Source organism: Gavialis gangeticus, unplaced genomic scaffold (genome assembly GCF_001723915.1).
Source record: "Gavialis gangeticus isolate Ggan-Ray unplaced genomic scaffold, GavGan_comp1, whole genome shotgun sequence".
In the NCBI taxonomy this organism is placed as follows: domain Eukaryota; kingdom Metazoa; phylum Chordata; order Crocodylia; family Gavialidae; genus Gavialis; species Gavialis gangeticus.
This window is the reverse complement of record NW_017729031.1, coordinates 49104870-49123173: the sequence shown is the minus strand read 5'-3', so window position 1 is coordinate 49123173 and position 18304 is coordinate 49104870. Positions and strand designations below refer to the sequence as shown.

Here is an 18304-nt window from a genome sequence, read left to right as displayed (position 1 = left end):
CTAGGTTAGGTCAAGTGAAGTGACTTGAATTACTGTTGCAAGCCCTGATAAATATTGAAGCCTTTACCTTTCTTCCCTCTCCATACCCCCTGGCCCCAGCAGACTGGGTATTAATGGAATAATGATGCCAGATACAGAGATGATGATTACCAAATTAATTATTATACAGTTTTCCTGAAATTAAAAATTGTTTAAAAAAAAAAAAAGTTGGACTCCATGGACACCTATACACATGCCGGACATCTGCTCCTACATGTGCTAATTAGCATGTTGGAGCAGACTCGATTAATCAATTAATTAATCAAGTTAATTAAGCAAGACTGCTGGAGTGTGCTAATTACTGTGCCCCAGCAGGTGTCAGTACTCTGAAAATGTCAATGTATTGACTTGAAGTACTTCTCAAAGTCTGTGAATGCTTCCTTTCAATCAGACTCAGTCCATAAAGACTATCATGGAATATGACTACAATCTACTATATACATGAGCTATTGGAACTCTGCCCTCTGCGGCAAGGCAATACATCTCTGGAATTAATAAAAATTCACCCATATCAGCCTAACAACACTTCACTCATCAGGGGCCTAGAGTTACTTTCATCTGTTTGTAAGCATCACAAACAAGAAGGGATATAGGAATAGTGCAAATCAAGGCTCACGTGGAGAGACTTTCATATTTTTGTGGTCAGATCATTTGGTATGTGCACTTGCACCTGTATCATTTAGGTTGAGACTTCAGCAAAGCCAAATGGAACAAGGCAGATCTTATACCAGTAGCTTCCCAGTGGCCATGGCTACTTCGGTTTGCAGAGTTTCTTGATGTTCATCAGTTTAGTCACACGCACAACTCTCCAGCCAGACTTCCTGATGCAAAATGGATACAAGTTGTATCATCCTTATCTGTATCTTGCAGCCTGATGTTTAGATAGTCTGATTTATCTCTGACACACTTAATTTTGTTCAGTGTAAGTTCCATCCTTCCCATCACGCAGTAGAAAAGAATCCACAAAAAAGACCATATTTTTCAAATGGAAAAGATTTCAGCCATGGTGTCATCAATGGCATGTTTCTTCTTTGCACTCAGCGGTGTCAGTTGTATAAGACCATATATTGTCACTAAAATTTTAAAGTCTCTTTCTCTCTCTCATAGTTAGTACCTGTAAGTGTCTTCTACCTTGCAGTTGATAATTCCATAGTATTCTTATATGTTCACACCAAAACTCCCCAAAGAATGTAAGGATCTCTTTATATCTGAATTACCTGTTTTGGTTTTTATGTGTATAATGACATTTCTGAATGAGCCATTATACAATTGTCTTTTACTCTGTTTTTCCTTTTAAGTCAGGGGTAGGCAACATTTTTTGGCCAGAGCATTGAAAAAAACAGTGTCTACCTTGGAAGGTGCCGGAGTGCCAATATGCCGGAGCAGCTGTTTGCAGCCTCACGGCTGCAGCTGGCCCACAGCAGCCTGTCTGCTCCTAGCAGGGCTTGCAGCCTCCCAACCACCTGCTGGGAGCAGCCTGGGCTCCGTGCCTGGCAGCAGCTGCTTAGAGCCTGGGCTGGTGGTGGGGTGCTGAGCAAAATGGTCTTGCGTGCCATTCTCAGCACATGTGCCGGGGATTGCTGACTGCTGCTTTAAGTTATCTAATGACTATAAAGTCTGCTAGGAGGGCAGGGGAGTTGAACTCATGATCTACTCATACTATTTTTCATAATGACAATCAAAGCATGCAGTTTTACAAGTGTTGTTCTGAAATTTCACATTAAACAAATTGTGGGTAGTGCTGTACTATGGGACAGATAATGCCTGGAAAAGATATCAGCAGGCTCCTGTGTTGCTGCACACATGAAAATGCTGGAAAAAATGTTGACGGTAGCAGAGGTGTCAAATATGCAGCCTAAGGGTTAGATCCAACCCTTGGAGCCCCCCCCCCCGGTTCTGCCCCTTTGAGTCACAAGCCCTGTGCATAGTGCTGGGGACATGCACTACCCATAGTGCTTCCTCAGGCCTAGTCTTGGGCTGCCCTGTGCATGGTGCTCACTCGGGCCTGGCCTTGGGGTGCACTGTATATGTTGCTCATTCATGCCTGGTCCTGGGGTGCTCTGCATGTAGCACCCATTCAGGCTAGTATCCCTGACTGTCCCAGGTAGGTGCTGAGTATACTGGATCAGTCATACAGATGGAGTGGAGGGTAGGGGTCTGTGGGCCTGACCCCATGGGGAATGGCCCATGCTTATCCAGCCTGCAGAACCACATGAGTTTGCCACCCCTGCCTTAAAGGAATGAGGTCTGACACTAGAATCATTGAAAATTAAGGTTGGAAGGAGCCTCAGGAGGCCATTTAGTCCAACCCCCTGCTCCAAGTAGAATTATCCCCAACTAGATTATCCTAACCAAGGCTTTGTGTAACCAGGTCTAAAAACCTCCAAGGATGGAGATTCCAAAAATTCTCTAGGTAACCTGTTCCAGTGTTTTACTATCCTCCTGGTGAGAGAGTTTTTCCTAATATCTAACCTAAACTTGCCTTGCGGCAACTGAAACCATTGTGCCTTGTTCTGTCATCTGCCACCACTGAGAACAATCTAACTGCATCCTCTTTGGAACCATCCTTCAGGTAGTTGAAGGCTACTATTAAATCCTCTCTGTCATCTTTTTCTCCAGACTATATAAGCCAGTTCCCTCAGCCTCTAGTTCAAGTCTGAGATGCACTTGAGCCTCAATACCAAACCCACCAAAATGGTCAACTAACATTAATTTAAAGCATCACTTAACTTGATATAGAAAATGTACATGTGGCTAGCAGTTGGTTTACAGGCAACACTTGAAGTATCCCCTATCTTATACTGCTGTAAAGACAAGCCCAGCCCAGAAACAAGCATAAAAAAAATCCAATGTGCCCCAGCCCCCTAACCATTTTCATTGCCCTCTGCTGGACTCTCTCCAATTTGTCCACATCCTTTCTGTAGTGGGGGGCCCAAAACTGAATACAGCATTCCAGATGTGGTTTCACCAGTGCTGAGTAGAGGGGAATAATCACTTCCCTTGATCTGTTGGCAGTGCTTCTACCAATGCCACCCAATATGCTGTTAGCCTTCTTTGCAGTAAGGGTACACTGTTGTTTCATATTCAGCTTACTGTCCACTATAAACTGCAGGTCCTTTCTGTAGAGCTGCTGCTTAGCTAGTCGGTTCCCAGCCAGTACCAGTGCATAGGATTTTTCTGTCCTAAGTGCAGGACTTTGCACTTTTTCATTATTGAACCTCATGAGATTTCTTTTGGTTTCATAAATTTCTTTTGAGTTAGTATATTAGAAAAAAATTGTAAGAACTGATGCATCTTGAGAGCCATTTTGATTGTCCTCTTTCCTTCAAAAGATGAAAATCCAGACTGGAACTGAAATGATTGTGAGGTGAAATCATGAGTCTCCTTTTTTCCTAATATTTTAATGTAACCGGTTTTGTAAGTTGGAAGTAACATAGCAAAAGGAACTCCAAATATGGCATTTTTGAAGTTTGATAACTCAAATGATTGAACTTTTGTCTAAGCCACTGGCAAAATTCCCTTTGGCTTCAGCAGGAATAGCTTTGTCCCTTTGTTAATTTTCTGTGGCTGTTGTACATGATGATGGAACCTCAGCCTTAATGAGAATTCTGCTTTTGTAACTTTGTTACTAGTCACATCATTATCGTTCCTGACTATGAAAATGTAAATAAAAATAATAGAATTATAAAATTGGAAGGGACCTCATGAGTCTAGTCTCACTGCTCAGTTAAGAATCTTGCATCAAGTCGCTTGCACTTGATATTAATCAAAGTGTAGTTTAAAAAAAAAAAAAAAGCTTCTGGTGGTGACAAGATTTAAAAAACTTGCAAGTATTTTTTTTGTGAAAGAATTCCACTCGAAATGCTTGAAACCAGCATCATAGTATATGAGTGCTTCATAATCATTAATATACCTATCTGCACAACACCCTGTGACACACTAACAGTGTTGGTTTTTTCTTTTTCTTTTTTCCAATTGAGACATAGTGAGAGACTAAGTGACTTGGCAAAGGTCACATGGCAAGTCTGTAATTGGGAGGGGGGAAAGTTAAACCCAGGACTCCTGAACCTCAGGCTGTTACCCTAACCATGATCCATCATTCCTATCTGAATTGCATAAAGATAAAGGTTTTTTTTTTTCATCCTCCAGGTCATGTTGGAACTTGCACGTTTGTACCTAGCACAAGATGATACCGATGCCTGCCAACATCAGTGTGCATTACTGCTTAAAAACGACCAAGATAATGAAGCAGCAACAATGGTTAGTGAGTTGTAATATTGTAATCTACTATATCAAGAGAGCTACTATACTAAAAGTGTGTTATATGTGCTGTCTAAGAGGAGATGGTTATGATGATCCATGTTACAAAAACATAGTTACTGTGGGTTTAGTAAAATACAACATGAAAAATATCACAAGTGTTTGCTTGTATTCACATCAGATCATTATTCAGTACAGGCAGTCCTCAACTTACAATGTTTCAAGTTACAACATTTCGCACTTACAACGTTTATAAATTGACACCCTGTTTCAACTTTCTGACGTCAGTTTCGACTTACAACACTTGATTCGCTGCATTGTTTATCTCCCTGGAGAACATCTGTCCAAGCTTCCTTGGACACTTTTTCTTTAAGAAAGCAGACAAGACTCCAGAAAAACCTGCAGCCAAGACTCCTGAGAAGACTCCAGCCAAGAACCCTTAAAATCCAACCAAGAGCCTTTCAAAAAGTCTAGCAAATTCACCTCAAAGAAGTCCTTACAAATCAATATGATTGCTGTTTACAATATAAATACGTTAGTGTAACTATATTACTCATCTGTAATTGGTTGAGTAGAAAATTCTGGGGTATTTTTGGTGACAATAGGGTATCGGGCCTTGGTTCAGGACCAGTCCCCCATTTATAACATTTTCTTATGAGAAAATTGGTTCTGAGTTGCAGTGTTTCAACTTAAGACTCAGTTTTCAGAAACCAGTTGTGTTGTAAATCCAAGGACTGCCTGTATAATTTATAACTGTTAACAAGTTTAGCCTATCTATTCCAAAACAAAAATCTTGCTACAAAAATGTGAGGAACAGAAGTGGAGAGGAATTGTATGAAGAACAATATTCAGAAAATGGTTTAATTCACTTTGTACTAACAGTTCACTGTGAGAAACTAATGTTATCTTTTTAAAACACACTTTTTTTTTATTGCTACACTTCTTGTCTATGGATGATGTAACTCAGACTGGCCATCATATGGAGAATGCCTCCTTTTAAGGTGGAACCAAAGTTAATCGGTGGTTTCTTAACTGCACAGTTATTCCTGGGGCCTACCCTAGAATCACTAAGATTTCACTTTTTTTCTTAAGTATATAATTTTATAATACTGTGTAGGTATATTTGAGATTTTAAGAATTTGTTCTTACTGTTAATACTTTTTAAAAAGAGAATTGGATTTCACTGCTTGGATTCTCTGACTTTAGCTTTTGTCTTAGATTTATTTGAGGAGTTTTATAAAACAACCATTTTCAACCATATTTTGTAACTTGGGGGTTTTGTTTCTTTTTTTTTTCTTCTTTGAATGTTTTGATCTTACAGATGATGGCTGACCTCATGTTCAGGAAGCAGAACTACGAAGAAGCTGTATTTCATTTTCAGCAGCTCTTGGAACGCAAGCCAGGTAAAACAAATCCGTAATGATGTCTCCAATTCTCCCTGATCTAAAGTCTCATGGACATTATGGGAATAAATCGTTACATGTTTCAGTGATGTTTTTCTGAATAGTGATGTGCTGAATAGAAACAGCAAGTCTTTTTGTGCGTGTATATGCATGCACAAACTAGCTACAGTACATTTAATACAGAAAAATATGAAAAAAATTATCAAAATGAAATACAATATTTCTCTCTCTCTCTCTCTCTCTCCCCAAAACAGAGTGCACATTATATTTGGGAAGGTGAAATGAAGGAAAAACTTTCTTGAAATTATAAAACATACACAGAATAAGTCATAAAATGCATCCCTCACTGCAGTTGTGGTGTCTCTCTCCAGTAGAAGCCTTCCTACTGTAGCCAGCAGTGAAACACCAGCAGCTCTGAGGGGGCAAGGAAACCTGTTGCTGCTCCATTAGCCATGTAGCCACTGCTTACTGACTCAGTAGCAAGCTGTTTGACAGCAGCAGGAATAGCTCTTTAAGTGGAAGAGGTGTCGGGGGCAGTTGTACCTGCTTCTGCCAGGGCTTTCTGCTCTCTGCTTGGGACTGCTGTGAGCCATCTGCAATGCTACTTAAGGACGGACTTCCTGCAGCAGGCCTTCAGTGAAGGTTCCCCAGGGGACACCCAGGCTAGTGCCAAGCTCACCACTCTGCTTTGGCTGGCAGCTAAATGGCATTACCATATTTCTTCACATACAGTACCCAGATTTTTGGCAGCTTATTTGTGGAAAAGGGTGTCCCGGTGATATGCAAAAATATGGTAGTTATTTCTAGGTCAGATATACACACTTTTACATAGAACCTAGTGTAGCTATAAAATTATATAACTATAATCATAAAAAGCTTAGTTTTAAAACAAGGTGACAAAGAGAACATACACAAATATAGATAGGATTTCAAAGTAAATTTTAAGAAGCTGGATTGTTTAAAGTTTTTCATTGCAAACTGTGACAGTACAGATAAAACACTTATAGTATTACTAGACTGAAAGTGAAGTTTGCAATTGGGTAGAGCTGTTTAGAAGGTCATGGTTTGTAGCAGTGCATTTGGATTCCTCATATCATTAGACTCTCTTAAATACCATGTAGAAGTCATAATATAAGCACTGTATTAACTTTAAATTTCCAGCTTCATTCAGACTATGCCATAAAAAGGAGAAATTGCTTTATTTTTAAATCTCTTCATACACAAAATGTGTATATTGGTTTACTAAAATATCCTAAATATGTACTTATTTAGATAATTATGCAACTCTGTCACGTTTGATTGATTTATTAAGAAGAGCTGGGAAGTTAGAGGAAGTTCCAAGATTTCTTGTAATGGCTGAGAAACATTCTTCCAGAGCAAAAATAGAGCCAGGTTTTCACTATTGCAAAGGATTATATCTTTGGTAGGTATAGTTATAATTAAGTAAAGCATGTATTGGTTATTTTACCACATCTGAAAATAAACTTCTGTTTTTACTTCAGTAGCAATCATAGCTTGCAAAAATGTAAGAGAGCTAACAAGCCTAAATTTCGGATGTTGCCATTTGAGTGATATCCTTGGCTCTTCTGAAATGCTTTCTTTTGGGTTCTTCTAGAAAGTATAATTATTTAATTTTATCTGTCTGTTTCATAGCAAATAGTAATATTAGTTACTTCTGACCTTCAGAAATGAAGTTTTAAAATTTTAGAACTCAGTTTTTGCAATATGTATACAACAAAAATATAAAATTTATACCCGGTACAGTTTGAAATCTGTGTGTGCATGTGTGTGTGTGTGTGTGTGTGTGTGTCTGTGTATGTATAGATTTGTTGATAGATTTTTTTTCCTGTTAGTTGCTTGCCCAAACTGAAAATATTTTCATAACCTGACTTAGGTATACAGGTGAACCAAATGATGCACTTCGACATTTTAATAAAGCTCGGAAAGACAGTGATTGGGGACAGAATGCAGTTTATAACATGATTGAAATATGTTTGAATCCTGATAATGAAACAGTAGGTGGCGAAGTATTTGAAAACCTGGATGGTGACATAGGGTAAGGAAAGGAGTGAAGATTTTTTTTTTCTTGTTAACACTTTCTATCCTAATCTAAACTGTAACAGAATGAGAGATGCTTATAATGTGGCACTTTGGAGAGAGGAGTCAATCAGATACTAGTCAAAAGATGAGGAGGATTCTGTTCTCCATGTCTGTGCATTTGTAGGATCTTAAGTGTGTCTTTGCAGATAATTCAGAGTCACTTTCAATAGAGAAGGGGAGCCAATATAGAATAGCCATGTAAAGAGTGACAAAAGTGATTTGTTTTTTCTACCCTTCATCATAACTCATAGTTAATTTAATTATAAAATTTAATTTTATGTGTATAATGACAAGTTATTTTTTTCTAAATACATTCTTTCTGATTTGTAGTAATTTGACAGAAAAGCAGGAGTCTGTACAGCTAGCTGTGAGAACAGCAGAAAAACTCCTGAAGGAACTCAAACCCCATACCGTTCAGGGTCACATTCAACTTCGCATTATGGAAAATTATTGTCTAATGGCAACCAAACAGAAATCGAATGTTGAACAAGCATTAAACACCTTTACTGAAGTAGTAGTTGCTGAGGTTAGTAATCAGCCCCTCATCCTTATCCTCACATTATGGCTTTTGGTTTAATTTGAGAAATATAGAGACATTTAACGTAACTGAGTCAGAGAGTTATTTGTTTTGTTGTTGTTGTTGTTCTTGATGTCTTGAAAATTGGCAGCAAAAATGCTGAAGCAGGAGTCTTTCTTGCTGACATGTAAGTTTGTTAAAAATGCAAGCTTAAAAGAAATGCTCAGCAAGCTTAATACCATTATTAAAAATCACTTGGGTCTTTTTGTGTTCTGTGTTTTTTGTCTTTGTTTTGGCTTTTTTTTTTTGTTGTTCATTTTGTTTTGGGTTTTTGTGTGTTGTTTTGACTTCAAGTTTTCCAACTCCTGGTGTTCTGAAAATATATGCGTTAGGACCAAGCCTTCAGAAATCTTTACAATGATAAATTTATCCAGCTCTGTGGTGAGGACCCATTCCCTAGAGCAGTGTTTCTCAGCCCATGGGTTGTGACCCAAAAGTGGGTCACAAGAATTTATTAAAGGGTTGCACAGATTTTAAAAATGGATTCTCCTTTAAAGAAGAAAAATGTGGGAAACCGTGGCTTTGCCCTTGCAGGCTGGCAGAGTTCTAGTCTGCCCAGGGCTGTTTGGGGCCCTCCACAGCCCCCCACACACTCCTTCCCTTCCCCACACACTGTGGGGCTGGGGCCTGGCAGCAGGTCAGAAGTGAAAGGCACTAAGTCGGAACTGGCTATTGATGTTTACAAATGGGTCCTGGTAGAAAAAGGGTTGAGAACTGCTGCCCTAGAGCTCAAGTCACTTCCGTGGCCTTCCTACACAGTACCTACATAAGTGACATCTGCAGGTCAGGTACCTGGAGCTCAGTATATACCTTTTGCCAAGCATTATATGATCGTAAAAACCTCAAAGGCAGATGCTGCATTTGGTAGGAGAACGCTTCAGTCACTGTTTGTCTATGGCACTCAGACCTCTTAAGTTTGAGTAGGGAGTGCCCAAATATTTGTGGGCACTGCTTTATTCTCACCCTGGGTGACTCCAATATATATCATGGTGAGGATATACATTTGGAAGTCACTCAAAGGAGAAAGAAAAGTTATTTTTCAGTAATCTTTTTGGAGCATGCACACTCGCATCCTTTCTTCCTTTCCCTTTTCTCTGGAGTTGTATTTACTATGAGACTTCAAGGTTGAAAGGAAACTTAAGAGTAGGAGATGTACATCTCTATCCCTGTGGCAAAGGGCTGAAGGAGGTGTGGCATTAGGTTGAATCCCACTGTAAAGGCAAAAGTCTTTCACCAAAGCTCATAATGTGTACGTGTCCATGCCTACATAGTGCATAGGGACAATACATTTTGAAGCAATCCAGTTACTGGTAAGTAAATATTTTTGCTAATTTCTTTTTCCTTTTTTAGCCCAAGTTTGCAGTCAATCTTTTAAATAATTTAAGGTAGTGGTGTTGTAGTCCTGTTGAAGATTGAACACTATGTTATATAATAGATATTTGGAATATGAGATTTTTTTTATTCTCGTAGTTTCTGGGTTTTAGGTTTTACTTGCATCTTACTGTATCTGCTCAGTAATAATTTTATTTTGAAAACTTACTTTTTAACTTAAAGCCAGTTATCCTTTCTATTCCAGAAGGATCATATCCCAGCTCTTTTAGGAATGGCTACAGCCTACATGATATTAAAACAAACTCCACGAGCCAGAAATCAATTGAAACGCATTGCAAAAATGAACTGGAATCCCATTGATGCAGAAGAGTTTGAAAAGAGCTGGCTGCTGCTTGCTGATATTTACATTCAATCTGCAAAATATGATATGGCAGGTGAACTCTTAAAACGATGTCTCCGTCACAACAGGGTAGGTGACTATGCATGTTGTTTTTCTTTAGAAACATGCTGTGAAATTTTTTCTTCTGAAGGGGAAATAAACTTGGGGAAACCAGATGACTAGCAACTTATCCCTGAGAATAGAAAATAAATTCATCTACAGATGCTTCTTCATTTTTATTCATAAGCTGTAAGTAATTTATGCAGGTCTGAGCTGTGGTGATATGTTAGTGTTGAAAGTGTCTGTAGAATGTCAAGAATGCATTTTATTATGAATCTGATCCTGGCTCATGACAACAGCAGAAAGACAGAAATTGTGGGCACTTGCCCCATTTATTAAGGAAGAAATAATCTGTTGCTCCGTATGCAATTTGGTGTTTTTTTAAGAGAGCGTTTAACAATATAATGTATATTTTTTCCTTTTGCATCATGCCTTTACTGATCCTGCACTGACAAGTTGCTTTTCTCTGGATTCTTATGAGGCAGCTCTACAGCTCTAGTGTTTTCATTGGGCACTTAGGATTTTTGACCTGGACCTCTGCCAGAATGGGTTTCAGGAAGCAAGAACAGTCAACAGCTTTAACTCTCCTGCTTGCTATTTCTCATTTTGTTCTTTCTCTCTGGTAATGGAGTTTGTTTTTTGTTTTTTTTCTTTCTGTCTACATACCTCTCACCTTCTTTTACTTGAAGGCTGTTTAGAAGACTCATTGCTTTACAGACGTTTATATCCCCATGGTGTCTCCTCAGCAGTCTACTTATTGCTACTCAAAACTACTTTGAGTACCCTTCAGCTTTTACCTGGTAAAGAGCCAGGTTTGTCTCCCGATCTTTATCCTTCTGTCAAATGTCCTTCTGTGTACTTGAAGTTTAACTTAGTTCTCAAATAGATTATATTCCTTTAATAGAAATTACCCCATCCAGGAGACCCTCTCTTTTATTATACCAGAGGGGTTCAGTATGAGTAGTTCCACTGATTACAACTGTGTCAGAATGATGTTGACATTGAGGGAGAAGCAATCTTCTGGAAGATTTAAATATTTAGAAGCAATGTCTGAAATATTTAGATAAATAAGCCTGGGCAGTGAAAGGAAAAGGAAAGTGATGAAGGCCACAAAAACCTTTCACATTGGGTCCTAGCATCACAGTGATTAGAAGCTCTGCCCCATATCAGCATTCAGTTTCTACACATAGAGAAAAAAACCAGCAAGAATTTTGTACAGCTCCAATTTTAAAGTATGTTGAATTAAGAAAAAATATAAATTTTTATGGAAAACACTTTCTGCAAAACTCTCCAGCGTGTATGGAACTTGACCAGAGTGACTTAAACGCATTATTTTGGCTTTTGTTGTTGTTTTTTAGCAATCAGAAATTAATTATGAAAATGCATATGTACTTTATTTACCTAAATATATTGAATTAGATGTTTAGCCTTTGTCATTCATCACGTTTGTTTTCATGTCAGTCTGGTTCTCTTTCGTTCCAAAGTCAGTGAGAACCCAACACCTATCCAAAGCCAGTGCATTACTATAGAATCAGGGTTTTATGAACTGATTTTCTTTTCTTGATCCTACAGCTGTATTTCTTGATTCTCCATCTGTATCTCTTCTGATGTAGCACAGACTTCTAAATAAAGGAGATTTCTGCTGCCATATCTTATTCCAGTACTCCGTGTACTCTCTAGTTAGACTTCTAGGTCCTAAGTTGAAACTATGTCCTCTGTAGATTTACAAAGTTTAATTTTAAATGGGTTTAAATAGTTAGAATAAGTAGAATATAGTATATGCATTTGTCTCTTCTGTGGTGTAAGTAATTGGCACAATACATAAATTAGATACACATTTCTAATTTAATGGCTTAAATTTCCTGCTGAAAATACTCAGATTATTGGCAAAGCAATACATCTTTTATAAACCATTCAAAACAAAACTCCTTAAGTGAGTTTTTTTTTCCCCAAATTTTTTTTTGCTGAATGCTCTTTGCTTTTGTATGTTTCTCTCAAATTTCTGTGTCTTCTTTTCTGCATTCAGTATCATATTTACTTGATTAAAAGGTGAGGAGTTTTTCCCCATTTAACATGGGGAACAAAGCCCTAATATTACAATAAAGTATGAGGCGGCTTGGGGCAGAGGCAGGCAGCTGCTGCCTGCCTCCCTCACCACTCCTACCCTTCTGCCTGGGGACTCTGCTGCCCCATCTCCCCCCTCCCTGCTCTTTGCTGCTTCTTGCCCCTTCCGCTTCCTCCTGCTGTGTCCCTCTTACCTTTGCTCTGGTGCTGTCAGGGTTTATCTTTGCTGCAACCTGGGACATGGAGCACAAAGGTAAAGGGGCTAGGGGACTGCCAGTTAAGATTATCTGACAGGATCTAATTTTCAGATGCTCATAGCTTTGCCAAACAGTTAAACCTGAAATGTTTCATGCTGGGCATAATCTCTAGGCTGCATTTTCTTGAAAACTTTAACTCAAGCAGATTCCAAGAATGAGGTTAGGAAAAATAAGTTGTTTTGCTGCCATTAAAAAAGAAACAAGCCTTTTTCTTTGAAAAGCGTTAGGGCAGTGGTTCTCACCCTCATTAGACTCGAGGTACCCCAGCTCTTAGATTGCACTCCATTTTTCACTATGGAAAAATAATAGAGCAATTTTTCTGTTGCAAAGACCTCAAAGACTATAATAGGTCAAAATGGTTTTCAACAATTATGGATTCCTGTTTAAAATCCCTGTGTTTACCTTGTGAATCATGTTTGCCTAACAGTGCTACCATTGCTTGGCACCCGTGAAGGATCTCAAGGCACCCCATCTACTTGTTGAGTTATAAGACTTATAAATTATTGGACTTACCTGGGGAGCCCATAGTCAGACTTCTTAGATTTTTAAGAATTCTCCGTAGGCTAGAGCCCATCAACACTGGGCATGTTACAGGCTGGGGCTACCTAGGACTTCTTCAATTGTATGCATTATGGAATACAAAGCTGCTTGTTTCAAATGCAGAGCAGATGAGAGGAAGAGTGGGATGAGGGAGGACTGGACTGAGGGACTTGGACCAATATGTAAGTGTGTATGTGACCTGCTATTGTATAAATCCTATCTTTATAGAGAGATGTATAAATCTCTTCAATAGATTTTATGCATAAAAGCAGAAGAATGTTTGTTCTTGACACTTGCTGTTAAGACTAGGCAGCTAATAGTAAGGATTGCAGGCTTAATGAACATGCATGGAGTAGCAGGCTGTGGCTCCATGCACTTCCTCTGATAGTTCATTGGGCTGCAGACAATGAAGGCAGGTACAACTTCATTTGTATTTCATCCAGTATCCTGGGCAGGTGTGTTTTATAACATATTTGCCTTTATGCAAATAGATCTCTCCATAAGAAGCTAATAATGTTATTACACCTTGCAGTATAAATAATGCTTTATTTTCACTGGGTATTTCTATTGTATTTTACTGTCCTTGAAATTGACATTAAGAAATTAGTCACATGAAGCATCATTTATATATCCAGTAAGTCATGAACTTTTTATCAGAAGCAGCCCTTTAAAATAAAATTATAGTCATGGGGTAACAAACACATTTGTTGGAGAATATGGATCTCAAAATCATTGCAGAAAATATTTAATGTTCGTTACTAAACTGTATCCTTTTTACTGGACAGTGGTGTTTTTATAAACTATAAATGCTTCATCTAAGTAAGCTGATGTTGGTTCTTCCAGAATGGAGTGAGCCATCCTTCCTCCTAATGCTTCTGTTGCCCTGTACATTGTGCAGCCAAATTGTGATAACCCACGTTTCAGGACAGTGGCGCAGTTGTTAGTTAATACGTTCCACTACCCTTTGCACTGATAAGCTATGACAGGAGTAATAATTTCTATTGTGAGGCTGTTTTAGTTGCCTGAAGCCTGTACACCTGGCCTCCTGGATCAAATACCCTGAGCAATAACAACTGTAAAAATGCCCACTGGTACAGTTCGGTGCTTCTCGCACCCTTTGCCTTCTCTCCCTTATCCCAGAGCAGCTCTTGTTCTTAGTCTCTTATTTTAACCCTGAAATGAAAATAGTGAACAGAATTCCTGTGTCTTGTCTTTATTTTAAACAGGAAACATTTTTTATAGAATCTGGTACAATTATATAACTGGTATATGCCTTGCAAGCTATCTGTATAGATGTGTGTATTTAATTGTTTAAACATGCTAGGGACAGACATTACACACAAACCGGTTTAAGTGATCAGAAACTAGTTTAAACCTGTAACAGAACAGATGTTCAGTACACGCAAACCAGTTTGAAAATGGCTGAAACCTATTTGAGATACTACATTCAACCACGTTTATCAGACTTAACTGATTTGGATCAAACTGGTTTATGCAACGTCTGTCCCAGACCCCTTCCTGGTTTAAGTTAAACCAGAGTCCCCTAGCATCCCAGATGCTTTCCTGGGCAGGGTTTTGCTCTCTGCTCCAGCCCAGGAGGGCTGGCCCCTCCCTTCTGCTCCCTGGCTGCAGCTCTGGCAGAGATGGCAGGTACAGCAGTGTCTATCTAGCTTCCTCCTGTTCCCTGTCCCCCCCACCACCACTCCCTGCTCAAGCAGGGATTCTCCCCTCCCTTCTGCCTTACACAGCATTAGCTAGCATACCTCATGCTGGCTATGGTCTGTGCTGTGGGAGACAGGAGAAAGGCAGACAGGACAGTGTCGGCTTAAGGCTCTTTGGAGCTAATCAACAGGTAGCTGGTAATGTCCCTACTTTCCTTCCTTGGAAAAAGTTGTTTAAGAAGAACTTGAACCAATGAGAGAGGCTTTGTTTTGCTGATGGGATGATAAATGCTAATAACTCCCTCTGTAACTCCCTGCTGTGTAACTAAATGCTGTGTAAATCCCTGCTGGCTCCCTCAGAGCAGCAAGTTGGGGAGACCCCTCCCTAATGAGAATGTCCTGATAGTGGGGTCTGGCCACACCCCCCCCCCTCACCTCAGCACTGTGGAAGAGAAAGGAGGGCTGCTCTAGCACCCCCTGGCTTCTAGCCCAAGCCAATGCAAGCATGTGCCTGCATTTCTGGAATGAAAAGAGAATGTCTATTCACCTCCAGATTGGTTCAAGCTTTGCAGGTTTGACTAACCTGCAAAGATTGAATCAAGTCAGGCTCAGGCTTTTTGAATATCTGTCCCTAGCCTCAGTCTGTATAGGCTCCTCTGAATAACCTTCTGAAATATGTATAATACATATTTATATTTTGTAGTCCTGTTGCAAAGCCTATGAGTATATGGGATACATAATGGAAAAAGAACAAGCATATAAAGATGCAGCAGTAAATTATGAGCTGGCATGGAAATATGGAAACCAAACAAATCCAACAGTAGGTATGTTTGTACCCATTTTGTGGCAATAAATATAAATAAAACAGTGATGTAATGTTGGTAAGACGGTATTTCATTTTCCTAATAAGTAAAATATGTTCACTAGATGTCTTCATGTGAGAACTTGGCTATTTAAAGATCTACATTTTAATACCTTTGAGGGCACTCCTGGCAGGAGAAGATAATTTGTGTTGCTGAGTTTCATCAATTTACGATTACTATTCTAGCAGGCTTCCCACAAGGCTTGCTTTGGAGCTTTTTTATTGTTCACTGTCTGTATATATAAATATACAGTTTCTAAATATAGTATCCATTTTGAAGAAACATCATTCTGTGATATATTGAGTAATGGCTCAGTTCTACCATTGTCTTATTGCAGTTGCGTTTTGATGTTTGAAAAAAATTTTTTTTAAATACTTAAATTTTCAAAATTACACATTCTTTTTTTTTATTTCCAGCTTATTTGGTACCCAGTTGAGAGCTGTTCAGGATATATTTAGTTGTTAAAAGCCCACTTGAGATGTTCAATGAATTTTTACTATTTGAGTATGACCTTTTGTGCTCCTACTTTTTAATTTATACAGAAATATTTCTAAACAACTTATAAAATAGTTTTGTCTCCTCCCACCCCCCAATTAAAAGTCTACTTCTAGGCCACTAGGGTGGTGATTTTTCAGCTTGTCTTAATTTTGGACTTTGCTGAGGGTACTGCATAAAATAAATGCTGTCTACAGTGCATAATCTTAAAAGTCTCTTTAGTAACATTATGCTTTTTTAAAGAAGTGTTGTGATGGCTTTTGTGCATTATCTAGAACACAAGTGTTTTCAACAAAATAATCTACATCTTGGCTGTATATAATACAGACAAATTTAGGCTAGAGAAATTGAGACCCAAAAGGCAGAGTAAAAATACAGTGGTTTGATGAGCTAGAAACCTCCCTCTGTGAAAAGCAGGTATTAATTTTTACATATTAGTAACGAGCAAGAATGATTTTTGTAGTGAGAGACCCTTGCTGAGGTTTCTGAGTGTATCTTTGTACTGGGAGAAGACAGGGAAATTTCTGGCACTCCCAGCCTGTGGCCTGTCTGGAAAATAGTCTTAAGGTGCTCATCAAAGTTAGTAAACACTTACTCCAGTGCTTTTTCTTAAGAATTTCCCAAAGGCAAAACTTAACTTGAACTTGTTTTATTTAATTAATTTTAAACATAATACTTCTCACTGGTATTTTTGCTATTCACAGGATACAAGCTGGCATTTAATTACTTGAAAGGAAAGAGATATGTTGATGCTATTGATGTCTGTCATAAGGTAGACCTTTTTTATTATTATTACCATGGCTTCTTTCAGTCCCCTACTACACAGTGCATGTATTATGCAGTTAACTGGTTAATCACGCAGTACATTTAGACTAGTCACGTGTGCAAAGTAATTATTGCTATAAAAAGAGTCAAGCAGCTATATAGTTGGTGCTTGAAAATGTGTAACAACTCTATAGCTGGTTTCTATCTAGCTTTAATTAGAATATGTAGCAGGATCCTCGGAGGTTGTTAGCTGTATGTGTGCACACCTACTCTGTGCATATTGTTATTTTTTTCCTTTTTGTTGGATTTTATGAATTGCATAAATTCTTCCATTTGATAAATGGTTAGGCTACTTTTAGTTCAGCTCTTTTGACCTTGAACTCTTCAGATTGGGAAAATGAGTAAGAGTGTCTGTTTTGCATGGGATAACAGAGGTACATTGTGGTTTTAGGTTGGAAAGCCTCATAAAAATGCATCTTAACAAGTTCCTAAAACTTTGCATAAAATTATCTTGAATAGCACCTCTGGGAAAAAGTAGTTTTATAAAGCCAGTTATCTTTCTGCATTTGGTGTAAATTAATATCAGTTTCCACAAATCTGTTTTATGACTTTTTTTCATTGATAATGATCCAAATACTTTGAATCCAAGATGTGAAATAAATAAGTTCTGGAGGTTATAAAATTGCATCCAAATGATATTAATCTAGTCCCCTATTATAATTAGCGCATATGTTTATCATAGTAGTTTCTAAGGAGTTCTGGGGGCTCCAGTGTGCTACGAATTAAACAGAGAATAGCAGAATATCCTAGCTCCAAAGAGCCTGCAGGTCTGACCTAGGTGATGGGAAAGGGATAACACACAAGCAAAATGAGCAATGTGATGGAAGCAAATATCATTTTAATTCTATGACTGTTTTGGCAGAAAGGAGAGGGAAGGGAAAGAGGTATGTTAGAAGAAAAAAGCAAAGGGGACTTCTGAAGGGAACGGAGAAAAGGGTAAAGAAACAGATGTGGAGTGAAGTTGAGATGGAGACTGAAGAAGGGAGGGAGGAAAGGGTGTCCCACAGGCACAGTCTTTTCAGCCCAGGGCAAGGAATGTCCAGTCATGGTCCCTGCCTTGGCTGCCTCTCAGCTGCTTCTGCTGGCTTGGAGTCTTTAGCTGATACTTCCCATTGTGTTTCCCCAAAGCTATGTGGCTAGGGAAAGGGAGTAGTTCCTCTTTGAATATACCTCGGCTCAATCTCATTACATATCTATCAACTGAGATTAAAATATAATACTGTATTTCTTCAAATCCAAGGTAACTTTGAAGTTAAGATAGACCCGGCTCCCTCATATAATTAGATTCTATATATGGAAAATTTATAACGTTTTTTGGGGGAGTGCTTTAAATTGCCCCCCATGCCCACCCTTGACTATGAGGCAGGCAGGCAGACAGATGCCCTCCACTGCCCCTTGTCCCCTGCTGCCTTTTTTTTTGGTGCCTGCTCCTCCCCATCCCACTCTGGG

General features: G+C 38.8%; 1 protein-coding gene across 1 annotated transcript in view; it reads left to right on the top strand.

Moving 5' to 3' along the window:
* Positions 1 to 18304, top strand: part of TTC21B (tetratricopeptide repeat domain 21B) — a 111755-nt gene that overhangs the window by 86397 nt on the left and 7054 nt on the right. The window contains exons 21-28 of the mRNA XM_019522733.1: positions 4189 to 4299; positions 5621 to 5702; positions 6975 to 7125; positions 7597 to 7758; positions 8133 to 8328; positions 9956 to 10180; positions 15376 to 15496; positions 16735 to 16802. Coding sequence (XP_019378278.1) covers positions 4189 to 4299; positions 5621 to 5702; positions 6975 to 7125; positions 7597 to 7758; positions 8133 to 8328; positions 9956 to 10180; positions 15376 to 15496; positions 16735 to 16802 — 1116 coding nt within the window. The remainder of the gene's footprint in view (positions 1 to 4188; positions 4300 to 5620; positions 5703 to 6974; positions 7126 to 7596; positions 7759 to 8132; positions 8329 to 9955; positions 10181 to 15375; positions 15497 to 16734; positions 16803 to 18304) is intronic.